At 53.1% G+C, this 16,130-nt stretch overlaps 2 protein-coding genes across 5 annotated transcripts in view; one reads left to right on the top strand and one right to left on the bottom strand.

The window, feature by feature from the left end:
• FBXO44 (F-box protein 44) overlaps positions 1-1,101 on the top strand; it is a 119,879-nt gene extending 118,778 nt beyond the window's left edge. For all 4 annotated transcript variants that reach the window (XM_038376646.2, XM_038376645.2, XM_038376644.2 and 1 more), the window contains exon 6: positions 334-1,101. In XM_038376646.2, coding sequence (XP_038232574.1) covers positions 334-480 — 147 coding nt within the window. In that variant the 3' untranslated portion in view covers positions 481-1,101. The remainder of the gene's footprint in view (positions 1-333) is intronic.
• A 1,326-nt stretch (positions 1,102-2,427) lies between these two features.
• MAD2L2 (mitotic arrest deficient 2 like 2) lies at positions 2,428-14,462 on the bottom strand. The gene is made up of 9 exons (XM_038376649.2): positions 14,367-14,462; positions 11,045-11,096; positions 10,231-10,349; positions 9,516-9,587; positions 7,739-7,839; positions 7,504-7,598; positions 6,718-6,791; positions 4,918-5,010; positions 2,428-4,125 (listed from the first exon to the last, which is right to left on the bottom strand). The coding sequence occupies exons 2-9, from the start codon at positions 11,082-11,084 to the stop codon at positions 4,084-4,086; spliced, it is 636 nt and encodes a 211-aa protein (XP_038232577.1). The 5' UTR covers positions 11,085-11,096; positions 14,367-14,462; the 3' UTR covers positions 2,428-4,083.
• Positions 14,463-16,130: the final 1,668 nt, after the last annotated feature.

The following is a 16,130-nucleotide window of genomic DNA, read 5'->3' as shown; positions in this document are numbered from 1 at the left end:
TAATTTCTGCACAAGGTCAGAGCTCTTACTTTACCATAGGGGATGCAAACACTGTTTAAAACACCCACAAACAAACCCCCACACTGTAGCAGCACATCTCAAAAGCCTGGGTCAACTGACCTGGGCTCCTGCTACAGGGCTAAAAATAGCCCGCTTGGGTGGGAGCCCAGGCTCTGAGACCCACCTTCTTGCTGGGCTGACCTGCCTCTGAGACCAGCTGCCTTGGCTTATTGTTGAGATTTTTTGCAGTACAGACATGCTCACAGTCACAGGACTTGGGCTGAGTTCCTCAGGCAAAATGAAAGATATTTTTCTCCCTTTCTTACCCATCAGATCTCTTACACCTTCCACAATTACAAGGCTGGAGTTCGTCACATCCTGTTCCAACATGGAGGACAGGACACCCAGTTCTGGGCAGGATGGTATGGATGCAGAGTGACAAACAGCAGCATCACCATTGAGCCAGGGATGTCACTGTAGAGAGGCCACGGGGCAAGTGCCAGCTCGGGGCTCTGGAATCAAAAGGCCGCTCGTAGCACTTGAGGTAATCTGCGTGAGCTCTTCCAGTTCAGACTTGGGCTGGTGTCAGCGTTTTGTTTTTTTGCTGCCCCCAGCCTCTCCATGACTGTATTTTCATACCCTGTCTGAAGAGCAAGTGCTCCTGGGTGACACCAAGCCTCCTACAAGCTCTGCCCTCTGAAGTGACTTGTCTTCCCTGCGACTCCATATTCTCCTCGTGCATCTCTCACCAGGGACATCAGCCAGGCCAAGCAGCCAAGTGTCTTTCCCATGACAGGGATTGTGCTCCGGGACTCCTGTCAGCCAAGGAATCTGCCTCATCTAACCTGCATGACCTTGGCTGCAGCACCTGTTTAAAGGAGACCTTCAAAGGGGGCAGGAACTGAGCGTTTCTATAGAATATCTGACAGGTTTAAGAGCTTGAGGGGGCGGGGGGAGGATATAACATTTGTGTGCTAACTCAGCACCCTGTCCCTCATCTCCTCCCCTCTTCATACTAATTGAGCTTGGATTGAAAGACAGGCCCTTGGCAGAGGAGGCCAGTTAACTGAGTGGGGGAAAGGCTGAGGGGCTTGGTGGGTGGAAATATCTCCAGCAGCTACACCCATAGAAGCAGACAGGAAAAAAGAGGGGGAGCCTGGAGGAAGGCAGAACTGGCTGCTACTACTACTGTACCCTGGCCCAGAAACAAAGGGGCATACTGCTGGCTCGCTGTAAACCAGGAATGGACAACCTTTTTGGCCTGAGGGCTACATTGGGGTATGGAAATTATGTGGCGGGTCACAAATGCTCACAAAATTGGGGGTAGGGGTGTGAGAGGGGATGAGGGCTCTGGGGTAGGGCAAGAAATGAGGAATTCAGGGTGCAGGAAGGGGCTCTGGGCTGGCATCAAGGAGTTTGGAGGGTGAGGGGGATTAGGGCTATGGCAGGGGATTGGGGCACAGGGGGGCCCTCAGGGGTGCAGGCTCCAGGCGGTGCTTACCACAAGTAGCTCCCGGAAGCATGTTCTGCTCCGGCAATGGGGCAGCACCTGCAGACGGGGCAGTGTGCAGAGCCACCTGGCCACGCCTCTGCCTACTACGTAGGAGCTGGAGGGGGGTCATGTTGGCTGCATCCTAGGAGTTGCCCAGTGCTGGTCAAGCTCCCACTCCCTGGCGGGAGTGCCCCCGACATCGCTCCTCAGTGGGAGCTGAGGGCCAGATGTGGCCTGTAGTTTGCCCACCCCTGCTGTAAACATAAAATACAATAAACCAGGGTGGTGATGAAGGAGACCTGGTGTGGTTGTGGTCAGTGGTTAAGGCCTGAAGGGACTCTCAGGGGACCACGTCAGGACAGGGACCTTTTGTTGTTTTCCCTACTTGAGTATCAGGATTTTTAAGTCTTTATTGTAGCACTTTGCTTTGGAACATGAGCTCTCTCTCCCCCTAAATTAGGAGCTAGGGTTGTTTTGAATCTTTCAAGAGCTTTGCTTCCAACTGTTAATAATCTGAATTAAAGTGCTTTCTTGGTATCTCTAATCAAACATCTGGGTTCTCCAGGCAGCCACAGAAGCTTCCTTGGAATATAAGGTGAGACTCCTACATGTAGTGTGTAAAGCAAGCAACAACAAAAAATTGCGTGGCCTCTTATATGCTGAAAACAAAATCAACCCACTGGACCTAAGCCCTCTTTCCCCTGTATGTCACCTTGCCATGTTTCCTACAGCTTGGAAAGAAACTAGACCCTGATTTCAGCCTTGGGTGGCAGCTGCAGATTGACTAAGGAAAGTGAAGCTGAGGAGACCAGGTTGTAGCTCTAGCGAACTCTCTCCCTGTACATCATTTTTTTCAGGTGTGGATAGAGGGAAGGTGCAGAGTGATCCTAGCACCAAGGAAAGGGAATTGGGGGTGAGGAAGAGGGGTTATTTTCCTCTTCATAAACTGTCTGCCTTGTAACTGAAGTGCTTATGCTACTGGCTAGCCACTAGGAATTAATAAAGTGATATGTATATTCCTAGTCTATTTCTTTACTCTCCTTTGTCTAATGGAGTTCTGCTCTCTGAGAGTGAGATGGCCAGCGTGGAATCACCTGATGCCCCTACTCCCACTGATTCGTCACCAAGGGAGCTCAGTTAAGTAAAGGTGTTTCTTTGCCAACACAGTCTAGGGGCCAATAGTCAAACAATGCTCTTCCGTTTTCTACCCTCACTACTACTACTACTACTACAAGATTCTGCGGGCCCCTTTGAGGCCTTCTGCAACCCTGTTTTTTCTAAGGGTGTTGTACAGACTTAAGTGAAATCCCACTCTACCACTGCTCCCAGTAAAGTCAATGGTAACAGGGTTGAGCAATTCAAGTGCCTTTTGAAAAACCCCTCCCTCAAACTCCTCTTGCATTGTCCATGTAGCATAGGCCCATCTCCTACTCGGCCTCCCTTGCCCCTAGTCAGGGCCCTCTTTGATGTGCAGTGCTGTTGCTCTGTAAGCCGGAGTCTCTTCCTTGTCTGTGCTCCTGCATCTGCCTATTGTTTCCCCCACAGGATGGAGTGGAGACCCTTCATAGAGGTGCTGCATTACCTTTGCCATGGGAACCTCCTCTCCTTGAGAGAAGCCTGAGTGGTGGCAGCATGTCACCAAAATAGCTGTGATGTAGACAGGTGTGTCCCAACACCTTGTGCATACAGCCCTAGTTTTCTGGGGATCCATGGGATCAGAGGGCTGGATCCCTCTCCCTCTGGAACTGTATGTGTACAGGAGGAGACTGGGACTCCAAAGGAATCCAAGGGACGTTCTCCACCCCTCCTAGAACTTTCCCATGGAAACATGGGGTCATCACTTGTGTCTAATGCTGAAAATGAAGAGAGAGCAAGTCTACTGGGTGCAATGGTGCCAGTTCTACTTGGTCACAGAGTGAAATGGTACTCTGACCAGTACAGTCCTGTACATCTACCACACCGGAGGAGGCTGCCTTTGACACAATTCAGGCTAGCTCTGTGATGGTAGAACTCACTCAGTATTTATTGACAACTCTACAGATCACTCACTCACAGTGGACACACACTGTAGATAAGGCCCCACTCATCCCTGCTGTAAGTCAAGCGATTTCAGTGGAGTCACACGAGCTTAGGCTTCCAACAGAACACACTCAAGTTATCCAGCTGGATGCTCAGAGGTACATACACAGAATGGACATGTACATACAAGTACCAATGTGCAATTGAGCTGCCCTATTAAGCTTAAATCAGGATCATAAAGAGCAAGTGAAGTACACTGATTCCCACTTGCAGTTTACGCTACATCCCTCACTTTTGCATTTGTGGATTTGCTGTGACAATCTGTGCGCATGCACGCGCGCACGCACATACACACACATACACACGAATCAGTTCTACGTATAGCGGTAAGAGCACTTTAAACCCATAGGCAGCATGGCCATCAGGAGCTGCTCAAAGGACATTAAGTCACTTAGGAAGCCAGCTGAAGAAGCACCTGTTAACAAGGAAAGTTGCATCCCCCTAGAAGACACTAGATTCCGCTGGAAGATCTGAGGCTTGGCCCAGGTTGAAGGTGATGGGAAGAGTCAGCATCAGGTACCTTTGTGGGCTCTTTCTTCTACATAAAGCTGCATCTAGGAGAGAGTAACAGAAGGGATCCAGAAAGGTAACCCTGCAGGGAACTTAACATGGCAAGTGTAATAGTCCCGGCCTTATTGGTTTAATACCTTTTTAGGAGAACTGTACTGTAGAGGGAAGAAAGCAGACTGGTCTTCTATTTGCATGAGAGGGTGTAAGCTGGTGCTGTGGGGCAGCAACAAAATGCTAAGAATTCACCCCATGGATTATTCTTACTCTAGGGCCTAATCCTTCACGAGGACAGTTCCCAAGGGGAATTCTGGGTGCTGGGCACATTTCCAAGAGGTGCTCAGCCCCGTGCCCCCCTCTCCCCGCGACTATTAGTGGGCAAGGGTTGCAAAAAGACACAAAGCTTTGATAGATGGGACCTACAACCCAGCCCTCCAGCAGTGGCTGTGCCGTGGTCTCTCTCACCTCTGACAAGCAGGGTTGGGTTTTCTTTGGCTTGCCCATTGGGCACCTCACTCCCCAGCCCCTATGCATGCAGATGGGCTGAGCCAGGCTGAACTTACTGGTGATGGGATAATAGGGTCAGTGCATCCTGCCACAAACAGGTTTCATACTTTAGCTGGGGAAGGTCCTGCCCTCCCACACTTGCCTGGGCTGAGTGCACTCATTAATACCAACCTCCTGTGTCAGCAGCTGCTGCTGGGGTAAGATACATCGCAGCAGTGTTAAGCCATTGCCCTGTAGATGACGGCAGCGGGAGACAGATTCCCCTCACCCCAGGGAGTTTGCATAGATTGACATAGGGCTCATGCCAGCCTGGGCTTGAGCGCTCTGCTCACCTTTAAGATATCCGAGGTCATGGTCTTCAGGGGGATTAGCCGGGGGTCATGCATGTGCACATCCTGCTCATCTGCCAGGATCCATGGGAAATCCTGGTGGCAGGAATAGAAAAGCCTTCCTCAGAATGGGGGCAATGAACTGCAGAAAGCACCCTCTCTTTCTGGGCTCCTCAGAGGGCTGGAAATGGGAGCAGTGGTGGGTGGAGGCAGCAGGGACCCACTACTGCCTCTCCCTCCAGCCTTCTGCATCCCACTAGTGCTCCCCCCATCCCCTCCTTCCCAGTCATGGGGTCTATGGTAAAGGAGTAAGGAGGGACTGGGGTGAGGGAGGAACATGAGGATTTGAGGGGGACCATAGATCAGGCTGGGGGAGGAGCAGAGACAGAGCACATGTCTCAGCAGAGGGACATGAGGTGGGCAACCAGCCTGGCTGGGGAGGTAACAGGGAGCCCACAGCTCTAAAGACTGGTTTATAGTGGAAAACCTTGCTAATCCACACACCAACAATGCCCATCCCTCAGCCAGGGTTTAAAAGCAGAGGCTGAGCTGAGGTCTGATTACTAAGGGCTCATTACCCTATGCACGCAGAGACCTTGATCTCCTCCTCCAATTCCCTCCCCAGACCTCCACTTTCAGGCTTTACTTCTGCATTGGGCCTACAACATAAGAACTCAAAGTGGGTTACGTATCCCATAGGGGAGAGGGGGCTCAGCACCTTGCAAGATCAAGCCCTTAGTGACTTGCCCAGCTGGAAGACAGGTATGCTATTTCCCCAGTGGGGTGTTGTAAAGATGTACCAGCTAACATGCATGTAGGTTGTTGGCCTGTGCACTGGCCTTAGGGGCCCTGCCACCCTGCCTGCTGTCTGGTTCAGGCCCTTCTTCACAGGGTTTCAGCTTGAGTTGTTTCATGTATAACTGGTAAATTCCACATCTCAAACTAGTCCCCTTCCCCTGACCCAGGGGCTGCCAGTCAGCACCTCCCATGCCTGGTGGCTCTTCCCTAATCCTCCTACAGGTCATCAGCCTGGGATCTACCTTGCTCTAGGGCAGCGGTTCTCAAACTGTGGGTTGGGACCCTAAAGTGGGTCGCAACTCCATTTTAATGGGGTCGCCAGGGTTAGCTTAGACTTGCTGGGGCCAAAGCCCGAGCCCCACTGTCTGTCTGAGGGCTTCAGCCTTGGGCAGTGGGGCTGAGATTACAGGCCCCCTGCCTGGGGCCGAAGCGCATTAGCTTTGCCCCCCCCCCCCGGAACAGCAGGGCTTTGGCCCCCAAATCCTGGGTGCATGGATGAGGCAGGCTCAGACTTCAGTCCCTCCTCCTGGGGTCATGTAGTAATTTTTGTTGTCAGAAGGGGGGCGTGGTGCAATGAAGTTTGAGAACTTCTGCTCTGGGTCCCACCTCAGGAGCCAACCTAATTCCTATTCGAAGCCCTAGTCCAAGGGTCTCCAACAGGAGCCTTCCTGCTCCCTGCAGCTCTCCCAGCTGGGCTACTTGTTAGCTTTTATAATCACCTGATCAGTCACAGGCATGGCTGGGCCCAATGCCCCTCAAAGGGCCAGACACCTGTGACACTGCATGCAAGTTTCAAGTGCAAAACTTCACACCTTCCTTGTTAAGGTGTAGTCTTTGGAGAGCTCTTCTAGACATCAGGAATTGCTGTGGCCCAGCCCTTCCAGGGAATGATGATCTAGTCCCCCGATGAAAGGAGAATCCAGAGCTGCAGCACCTTAATTCACTTCCATCCTTCTTTACTGTGCAGCTCACCGCAAGCAATAAGCGGACAGAGACATCACCTACCTTTATCACCTGGATCTTCTCCATGTTTCGCGTGGCAGCCTCCCGTGTGTGAACCAGGACAGTGAAGGTGCAGCCTACGAGGGAAGGGGCAGAGATGAGAGGAAGGCACTAATTATATGGCCAGAGGCTAGAAGGTAACAGGGACCAGGGTATGATCTAGACAGTGTCCAGACAGAGCTAACTCCTCTGCGTGTTTCATCCACAGCTAGGTAAATACCAAGACATGTTCCCTTCCAAAAGGGACTGGGAAGGTAACCTGTCATTTTCTGATCTCTCTGGACTTTGCTAGTGCTCTCCTTAGCACTACAATTCAGAAACCATGGACTCCTCAATGGTCTCCATCTTCCCCTCTCCTGTAAACCTATTGCCACCTCCAGGCCCCGATGCAACTGGCCCAGGGCACCTTTTATAGGATTTGGATTTTGCTCCAGTGCTCGTGATCAAAATTTTATTTCTACCCTCACCTCTTGAGCGGAATGCTCTTTGCCAGTTGGCTGCTGTCTTCCACCCAGAGCTGGTTGCATTTCAGTGATGCTGCATATGTGTAATATGCACCTGCGATCTTTTGGAGATTAAATCCCCTGTACCTTTTTTTCATCTCCACTTCTGCCTGTCTGGATGGCAGTGAGCCCAGCTATGCAAAACAAACTGTCCCTAGTGTGTTTGTCCAGGAAAGACATTTTACCACCCCTTATGCAAAGGGTATTATGCAAAATCAGGCAATGAGGCTATCACTGGAGCAGCAGTCAGAGCCCTCCCTATAGAAGAGAAGGCTTTCAGTCCTACCTGGGGGGTTGTTGTCGAGCACGGCATCACACACGCTAATCTTCAGGATGAAGGCACGGAGCAACTGCTCCACATGGGACAGCAGCGAGTCTGAGCTGGGGAGGAGACAGATCATTAGGGGAGATCCCTGGCCCAAAGGGAGGGGTAGTTGTTTCCAAAATCAGCTCCCAAAGTAGAACACGGGGAGAGGGAAGCAGGCAGTGGCTGCACTGGGCTGGTAAGAGGGAACCTTTACCTGATGGAAAGTAGAGGTGGCTGAGTGATCTCAAAGACAAATCTCTCCACTGGATGGTGCTCTTTATCCAGGATTACTACCACCACCTTCTCCACGTCATTCTGCAAGCACAGACACCAGGTCAGGAGCTCTCTGCCAGACCGTCCCTTTTCCTCTGCTCCCCCATCCCAGTCTCTGATGCTCCCTATGAATCAGGAACATACTTATCTGCTCTAGCCCCACATCCCTTCAGTGTTTTCTCAGTGCTTTAGAAAGGCTGCTCGATTGCTCTGGCTACAATCAAATGCCCTATCAGTTATTATTGGATACGAGATCCCTGTTGGGGGACTACCCCCAAGACTTGTAGGGAGTTGCAATCCACCAAATAGGACATTTCCTGCTCTGGCTACTGCTACATGAAGAAGCAATGTGCAGCCATCATAGGCTTCCACTTCCCGCAGGGGATTAGACACAAGGCATGCAATATATACACTTCCAACTCAGGGACAATACAAGGCAGAGGGCAGGTCACACTCACAGCCCAAGTATCCTGGAGTAGTACAGTAATACTGTGCTTCCACATGCTCAGAGCAAGAGAATCCACAAAGGGAGAGTGTCGAAGAAGCAGAATTCAAAGAGGCACCGGTAAGGCAAGTTTGGCTCCATAATTTAGTTTATATAAAAATAAGCGTTTAAAAATCCTTAAACCAACAAACTATTATTTATTGAGTTACAATGGAAAGAGTGCTTAAAAAAATAAACCAATGATATTCCCCTGTGGTGTTGGCTACCAACCACTGCAGCTTTGTGGCTAATGCTCAAAAGTGAAATTGATGAAAATTGACCAGGAAGTGCAACTGTCCTATTTCAACCCTCCAAAGGGAGAGCAATGCCAAAACTGCGAAGATTAAAAAACAGATTAAGGCAATGAACTCTGCACAGCCAGACCTCACTGCAGGATCGGGGCCTTAAGCAGGTGTCTAACTTTGCTTGAATTAATAGTCTCCTTCACTTCCATAAGGCTGCTCACATGACTAAAGTTACTTGTGACTAAGTGTCTTCAGGATTTATAACCCCCCCCTTTTTTTTTTAAAATATAAAGTGTTTCAGTTTTAATCATTTGTAACATACCATAGTTAAGGAATATATATATATATATATATATATATATATATATATATATATAATGTTAGCTGTCTGCTGATGTCCCTTCACCTGTTTCAACGTAAATAAACGACCACCACCAAACCTGGACCCTGGTTGTGGGGGAACTGATTAGGTCACTAACTCTACACCAGTGGTCCCCAAACTGTGGGATGCATCCCTCCTTGGGGGGGTGCAGAGGAACTTTGGGGGGGCAGACCTGGGCCAGCCCCCATGGGGGGCAGGGAGAGAACGCCACGCAGCCCTGCTCTGCCCCCAGCTCTGCTCTGGCCCTGTCCCCAGTCCCGCTCCCAGCCTGGTTCCGACCACAGCCCCCACCCACAAGCTCAACCCCTGGCTGTGGCTCCGTTCCCAGCCCCAGCCTCGGACCCCTTACCGCGTTTCCCCACTCCCCCCAGGAGCTGCAGCCCCGGCCCCCAGAGTGAGGTGCGGACAGGGTAAGGGTGTATGTGACCCTGAAAAGTTCAGGGACTACTGCTTTATACAAATCTCTGCACCAAATATAGAAAACATGATTGCTTACAAATCCCATTTCCACAATATCAAGACAATTAATTTTAAAGTTCTCTATTTGTGATTAGTGCATTTGGGGTGGGAGGATTTACCCAGCACAAGGTCTCTGGCATGGCCTCACCTTCTCTAATAGTGGCTTCACACAGTGCAGCGTGTCCTGAATGTACTGATTCAGCTCTGGATGACAGGACATCTGTGCAAACAGAATGAGAACTCGGATCAAATAGCAGAAGGGCTGGTGGGCTGCAGGGCCTCGGGGTTGCTACTGTGATGGAATATTTTACCACTAGGTTGCCAGTTCAAATCCAGCCGTGGTAAGTGGTGATTGGAAGTTGCTGGCATCTGATGACTATGCAGTGGCTTAGGGGAAATAAGTCTAGTGGTGTCTGCTGACAACTAGCCCAACCAGTGTCCACCTCACAATTGGTCTTTCTTAGAGACAGTCCCTCCCAGCCAAGATTACAGCACACTGGGGGGGCAGTATGGGAGAAATTTGTACTGTTGTTGCCTGTGATCCATCTGTTCTGTGCACAAGTGTAACGCTTCAAACTCCAGGATTGTTAATTCATCCCTTTTCAGGACTACTCAATTCACTTTGAAAATAATTCAGGGTTTGCGTCTGTTCAAATATAAGCTAATTCAGTTAGGCACCAGCCAGAACAAATTAACCCCTAATATTTCATTCATGGCCACAAATGCCATTCTAATAGCACCTCCTTGAGCCTAAGCATTAATAATAATACCTACTTCTTCTATAGTGCTTTTGAACATACAGCATGCTCCCTGCTTAACTGTGTATTTCCTCATAGCCATAGAACTACAGGAGAGACTCCTACCTGGACTGGTACATTGTATTTTTTTCTCTTCTGAAAGATCCCAATGGGGTAAACTTCTCTAACATAAAGGATGAGGTGAACAGCCACTTCAAGAAACTCTGAGAGAACATCTGCAACCACTGGAGAACAGAACAAAGAGGTGGTGGAGCAAAGCAGGTGAAGAAAAACAAGCCCAGCAAATATTTCATGGCTGCAGGAACCTGTTGGTTAACTGCTGCCCATGATCATCATCTTATCTGCACACTGCTTGTTTTATGAACTGCAGTGACATGATTGTCCTCCCAAAAGTGTTTTACCCTTGAGATCACTGCATTCACCACTGAGATGTAACCACCTCTAGGGTGGAATGTGCCAGCTATTTACCACCACAGCAACACTATACAACCATTTATGATCGGAAGTAAAGAAGAATCCTGTATCCAGTTGAAACTGCAGGTGAACTGGAAGAAGGCAGAATTTAATGATACACCCATGTAAAGATATTATAATTATGCAAGTTCACAAGGATTATAAGTGCTCCTTACAGGTCTCATTTCCAAGTAATGAGACCAGAGCTACCCCTGCTTAGATTGTGAGCTCCAAAGATCACAACAGGGCAGCTGCAGTGGTCATCTTAACCTCTAACCTGCAATACTACAACCCACCAGCAAGGCATAAAGGTGTCCCATTTTTCCTGTACATGTTTCACCCCATTCGCAGCAGTAGCTGAGGGGTAGAAGATCAACACTGCAAGGCAGAGCCAGCTCTACTCCACATGACTCCCTGTGCCATCAAGAAGGCTCGTGAGCTTCTGGAGAGCAGCATGCTATGCTACCTTGTCCAAAGTTGAGATCCTGCCGCGTGAGGGTGGTCATCTTTCCAGTAACCTGGGAAGGAATTAGGAAAGGAGTTTTTCCTCTCAGCTCATGGCGCCATTCAGATCCCTCTCCCCAATTACCTCCATACCCACAGCAAAATCCACACTCTAGATATTTGTGCGCACACTAACTGCTATTACACAAACCAACAAAGGTCCTGATTTCCAAAGGCCACATAGCCCCCATTTATTTGAATTGCCATGGGGGTTGCTCGCAGATCCGATCTCAGGAACCCAGTTAAAGGGATAGTGGGTTACAAATCATAATTTTGCACAAGATGACATCTGTCCTCATGTTCTTGATAACGCCTCAAATTGCAAATCTGAATGTACTCAGATGGGTTTCTGCTGTTTGTGGGAGTGTTGTTTTTGTTTAATGTTTTGGGATGTGCGATTTTGTTTTGTTTGGGGGTAGGTTTTTTTGTTTTTGCTTTTTTGCATTAGCCTGGGCAGTGAAAATATGCTAGTCAGTTTCACAGTTTTGTCCATTTCCCTTTCTGGTTCTCCTGCCCTAACAAAATGCAGCAATGCTTGAGTTGCAAACACTGCAGGGGAAGGATTAAAGACAAACAACAAAATTGTATTGACATGGAGAAAAAGTGTTTTATAAAACAAAACTTCATTCCCATAGGAGGTACTTATACGGCCTCTGTTACACAGTTGCTGAGCACCTCACAATTATTAATGTATTTTATCTTCACAACATGCTAGGAGGTAGGGAAGTGCCATTATCTGGGGAACTGAGGCAGAGAGAGACTAAGGCCATAGATTTTAAAGGTATTTAGAGAAGGCTGCCCTCAATGTTGCAATGCCTAACTGATTTAGAAGACTAAATCATTTCCAAGAAGGATTTAGGCACTTCAGAACCTAAATTCCATTGACGGTCACCAAGCACAGCAACACCTAAATACCTTTAACAAAAATCTAGGCCTCCACCCCGGGACATACAGGGAGTCTGTGGCAGAGCAGGGAACTGACCCAGCTCTCCAGTGTCTCATGCTCGTACCTTCAACCTCAGACTATCCGTCCTCTCACAAAGACCCTAATCCTGCAGACGAATCCACACAGAGACGCCCGCCTCCACCTGAGGACAATTGCAGGACAAGACCACAGTTTTTAATCCCTAACCCTCCCCAACATAAGGTTTACTAGGGTGAGGACGGAGGGCCATGGGTCTGACCCAGATAGCCACCAAGATCAACAGGAGTCCTTCCCTCCATTACAATGGGTTTTGGATCAGGCCCCAGGTGTGTCCCTGGATTACAGTACATAGGAAAATGTACTGATCCACTCAGCCCAATGCAGGGCTCTTGTCAATGGGTTTGGGAGGTCCCAGTGGATGGAGGGTGTCTGTGTTCTTAATGATGCTGTTTGGAAGCTGAGATCTCGTCAATGGAGACATTATTATTACTTTAATTTGGTACCATCAGATTTGTTATATATATATTTTTTTTCAGGGCAATTGGCCAGACAGGATCCTGAGCAAACCTGGGTTTGGCAATCGGTGGCAGTCGCTCGTGAACCCAGCAGTGCAGCCCCGTCTCACCCCCCGGTGATCGGTTCCCTCTCATGGCACAAGCCCACCCCTGGGTAGGGCTTTTCCCGGGCAGCAGGTGGGCGGCTTCGCCCCCCACACCCACCCCTGTACTGGGCATCTTGCGGGGGGCAGGAGAGGGGATGTTTCTGTGAGAAATTTGGCACCTTTCAGTAACAGGGTCTCATGTGGGTGCCCCCCCCACCCCGGTCTCATTTCAGGACAGATGCAGGACTGAACCCCCCAACCCCCCCTCCCATTCTAGGGCACATTCAGTGCCCCCCTCCCCCGTGCCCCCTTTCGGGCACCCCCAGAGCCCCACCCCGGTCTCATTTCAGGACAGATGCAGGACTGAACCCCCCAACCCCCCCTCCCATTCTAGGGCACATTCAGTGCCCCACTCCCCCATGCCCCCCTTTCGGGCACCCCCAGAGCCACCCCCCACTCCAGCCCCCCTCCTCCTTTCAGGGCACCCCCGGAGCCACCCCCCCACTCCAGCCCCCCTCCTCCTTTCAGGGCACCCCCACAGCCAGCCCCCCACTCCAGCCCCCCTCCTCCTTTCGGGGCACCCCCACAGCCAGCCCCCCACTCCAGCCCCCCTCCTCCTTTCGGGGCACCCCCACAGCCACCCCCCCACTCCAGCCCCCCTCCTCCTTTCGGGGCACCCCCACAGCCACCCCCCCACTCCAGCCCCCCTCCTCCTTTCGGGGCACCCCCACAGCCCCCCCCACTCCAGCCCCCTCCTCCTTTCGGGGCACCCCCAGAGCCACCCCCCACTCCAGCCCCCTCCTCCTTTCGGGGCACCCCCGGAGCCACCCCCCCACTCCAGCCCCCTCCTCCTTCCGGGGCACCCCCGGAGCCAGCCCCCCACTCCAGCCCCCTCCTCCTTTCGGGGCACCCCCGGAGCCACCCCCCCTCCAGCCCCCCTCCTCCTTTCGGGGCACCCCCGGAGCCCCCCCCACTCCAGCCCCCTCCTCCTTCCGGGGCACCCCCGGAGCCAGCCCCCCACTCCAGCCCCCTCCTCCTTTCGGGGCACCCCCGGAGCCACCCCCCCCTCCAGCCCCCCTCCTCCTTTCGGGGCACCCCCAGAGCCAGCTCCCCACTCCAGCCCCCCTCCTCCTTTCGGGGCACCCCCGGAGCCACCCCCCCACTCCAGCCCCCCTCCTCCTTTCGGGGCACCCCCGGAGCCACCCCCCCACTCCAGCCCCCCTCCTCCTTTCGGGGCACCCCCGGAGCCACCCCCCCACTCCAGCCCCCCTCCTCCTTCCGGGGCACCCCCGGAGCCACCCCCCCCTCCAGCCCCCCTCCTCCTTTCGGGGCACCCCCGGAGCCACCCCCACTCCAGCCCCCCTCCTCCTTTCGGGGCACCCCCGAGCCACCCCCCCACTCCAGCCCCCCTCCTCCTTCGGGGCACCCCCGGACCACCCCCCCCTCCACCCCCTCCAGCCCCCTCCTCCTTTCGGGGCACCCCCGCCACCCCCCCTCCAGCCCCCCTCCTCCTTTCGGGGCACCCCCAGAGCCAGCTCCCCACTCCAGCCCCCCTCCTCCTTTCGGGGCACCCCCACAGCCACCCCCCCTCCTTCCGGGGCACCCCCAGAGCCACCCCCCCCAGCCCCCCTCCTCCTTTCGGGGCACCCCCAGAGCCACCCCCCCCCCTCCAGCCCCCCTCCTCCTTCCGGGGCACCCCCGGAGCCAGCCCCCATTATAAGCCTTTATCGCCCCCAGCACCCCTGTGCCCGCCCTTACCGCGGGGCGGCGGCCGCTCCCCGCCCGGGGCCCGCTTGCCAGGCTCGGGGGTGTCCGCCCGGCGCGGCCCTTTGACGTACCTCGCCGCCCCCGGCCTTCCGCCGGGTCCTAGCGCCCGCCGCGCCCAGCGCCAGCCGCTCATAGCGGGAGGGCCCGGGGCTGGGGGGGGGGGAGCCGGGGGCCCTGGCGATTAGCTGCGGGGATCTCCGGGCGGGGGCCCCCATGGGCGGGAGGCTCAATGCGAGCCCAGCTGCGCGGCGTCCCAAAGGGTCTCCAGAGCGCGTGTTCCCACGGGACAGGCAGGGCTGAGCCAAAGGCAACGGGACTGGGGGCCTGGCAAGGGGCTTTGAAGCAGGCCTTTGAAGGGGAGTCCGGGGGGGGGGACGACACTGTGGGGTTCAAAAATCACTTTAAAAACAAACACATTGCAGAGCTCTTTCCTTAGTAACACGCTCGAAATGGAGTTTAGCACTAACATGCTTCTCTTCAGCTGATGGTCTCATTTTACAGGTAGGGAAACTGAGGCACAAAGAGGTGAGTGACTTGACCAAGGGCTTTCAGTGAGTCCCTTTCAGATTTTTTTTCTACTCATTTTACATTACATAAGAAAATATAGGAACAGCATTTCAGCTTTGTCATATAATCATACAACCATAGAGTGAGAAGGGACAGCAAGGATCTAGTCCAGTGGTTTTCAAACTTTTTTTCTCGTGACCCAGTTGAAGAAAATTGTTGATGCCCCCAACCCGGAGGGGGCTCAAGGCTGGGGCAGAGGGTTGGGTGGGGCTGCGGGGTGGGGCCAGGAATGAGGGGTTCAGGCTGTGGGAGGGGGCTCTTGGGTGGGGCAGGGGTGCCAGAGGGGGTCAGGGCTCTGGGTGCAGGCTCTGGGGTGGGGTCCGGGGTGAGGGTGTTGGGGTGCAGGAAGGGGCTCCAGGTTCAGGGGGGGCTCAGGGCTGGAGAAGAGAATTGGGACACAGGTTTGGGGCATGGGCTTATCTCCGGCGACTCCCTGTCAATGGCACAGCTGGGAAGCAGAGGCAGGCATAGTGCCTGTCCTGGCACCGCGGACCATGTTGTGCCCCAGAAGCGGCCAGCAGGACCGGCTCCTAGACGGAGGCACGCAAGTGGCTCCAAGCAGCTCTCACCTGCAGGCACCGCGCTGCACCCCCCCCCCGCTCTCATTGGCCAGTTCCCAACCAACGGGAGTGCGGAGCTGGTGCTCGGGGCAGGGGCAGTGTATAGAGCTCCATGGCACCCCCTGCCTACAAGCCGGACTTGCTGCTGGCCACTTCTGGGGCGCAGCATGATGTCAGAACGGGTCAGGACTACTAGGTTTTACAGGCCAGCTGCCAAGGTCCCTGGGTGCTGAGCAAGGCAATCAGTGGCAGTACTGGGTTGTGATCCAAACTTTGAAAACCACTGATGTAGTCTAACCTCCTGCCAAGATGCAGGCTTTGTTGTGTCTAAACCAATGGTTCTCAAACTGTGGGTCGAGACCCCTTTTTAAAGAGGTCGCCAGGGCTAGTGTTAGACTTGCTGGGGCCCAGGGCCAAAACCCAAGCCCCACTGCCTGGGGCCGAAGCCCAAGGGCTTCAGCTCTGAACAGCAGGGCTCAGGTTTAAAGCCCCCCACCTAGGGTTGAAGCCCTTGGGCTTTGCCCCCCCTTTCCCCTCCGCCTGGAGTATCAGGGCTTGGGTGTGCTCAGGTTTCGGTCCCCCCTCCTGGGTTATGTAGTAATTTTTGTTGTCAGAAGAGGATCACGGT

This window comes from Dermochelys coriacea, chromosome 18 (assembly GCF_009764565.3).
Source record: "Dermochelys coriacea isolate rDerCor1 chromosome 18, rDerCor1.pri.v4, whole genome shotgun sequence".
Taxonomy (NCBI): Eukaryota; Metazoa; Chordata; order Testudines; family Dermochelyidae; genus Dermochelys; species Dermochelys coriacea.
The sequence above is the reverse complement of the archived record's forward strand: the minus strand, read 5'-3'. Positions and strand labels throughout refer to the sequence as shown.

Bases quoted from the DNA above. Each gene is read 5' to 3' on its own strand.
- MAD2L2 (XM_038376649.2), bottom strand. From the start codon at position 11,084: ATGACCACCCTCACGCGGCAGGATCTCAACTTTGGACAAG. The intron at 10,350-11,044 runs GTAGCATAGCAT...TCTGTTCTCCAG, and splicing joins GGATCTCAACTTTGGACAAG to TGGTTGCAGATGTTCTCTCA. The intron at 9,588-10,230 runs GTAGGAGTCTCT...CTGTTTGCACAG, and splicing joins AATACAATGTACCAGTCCAG to ATGTCCTGTCATCCAGAGCT.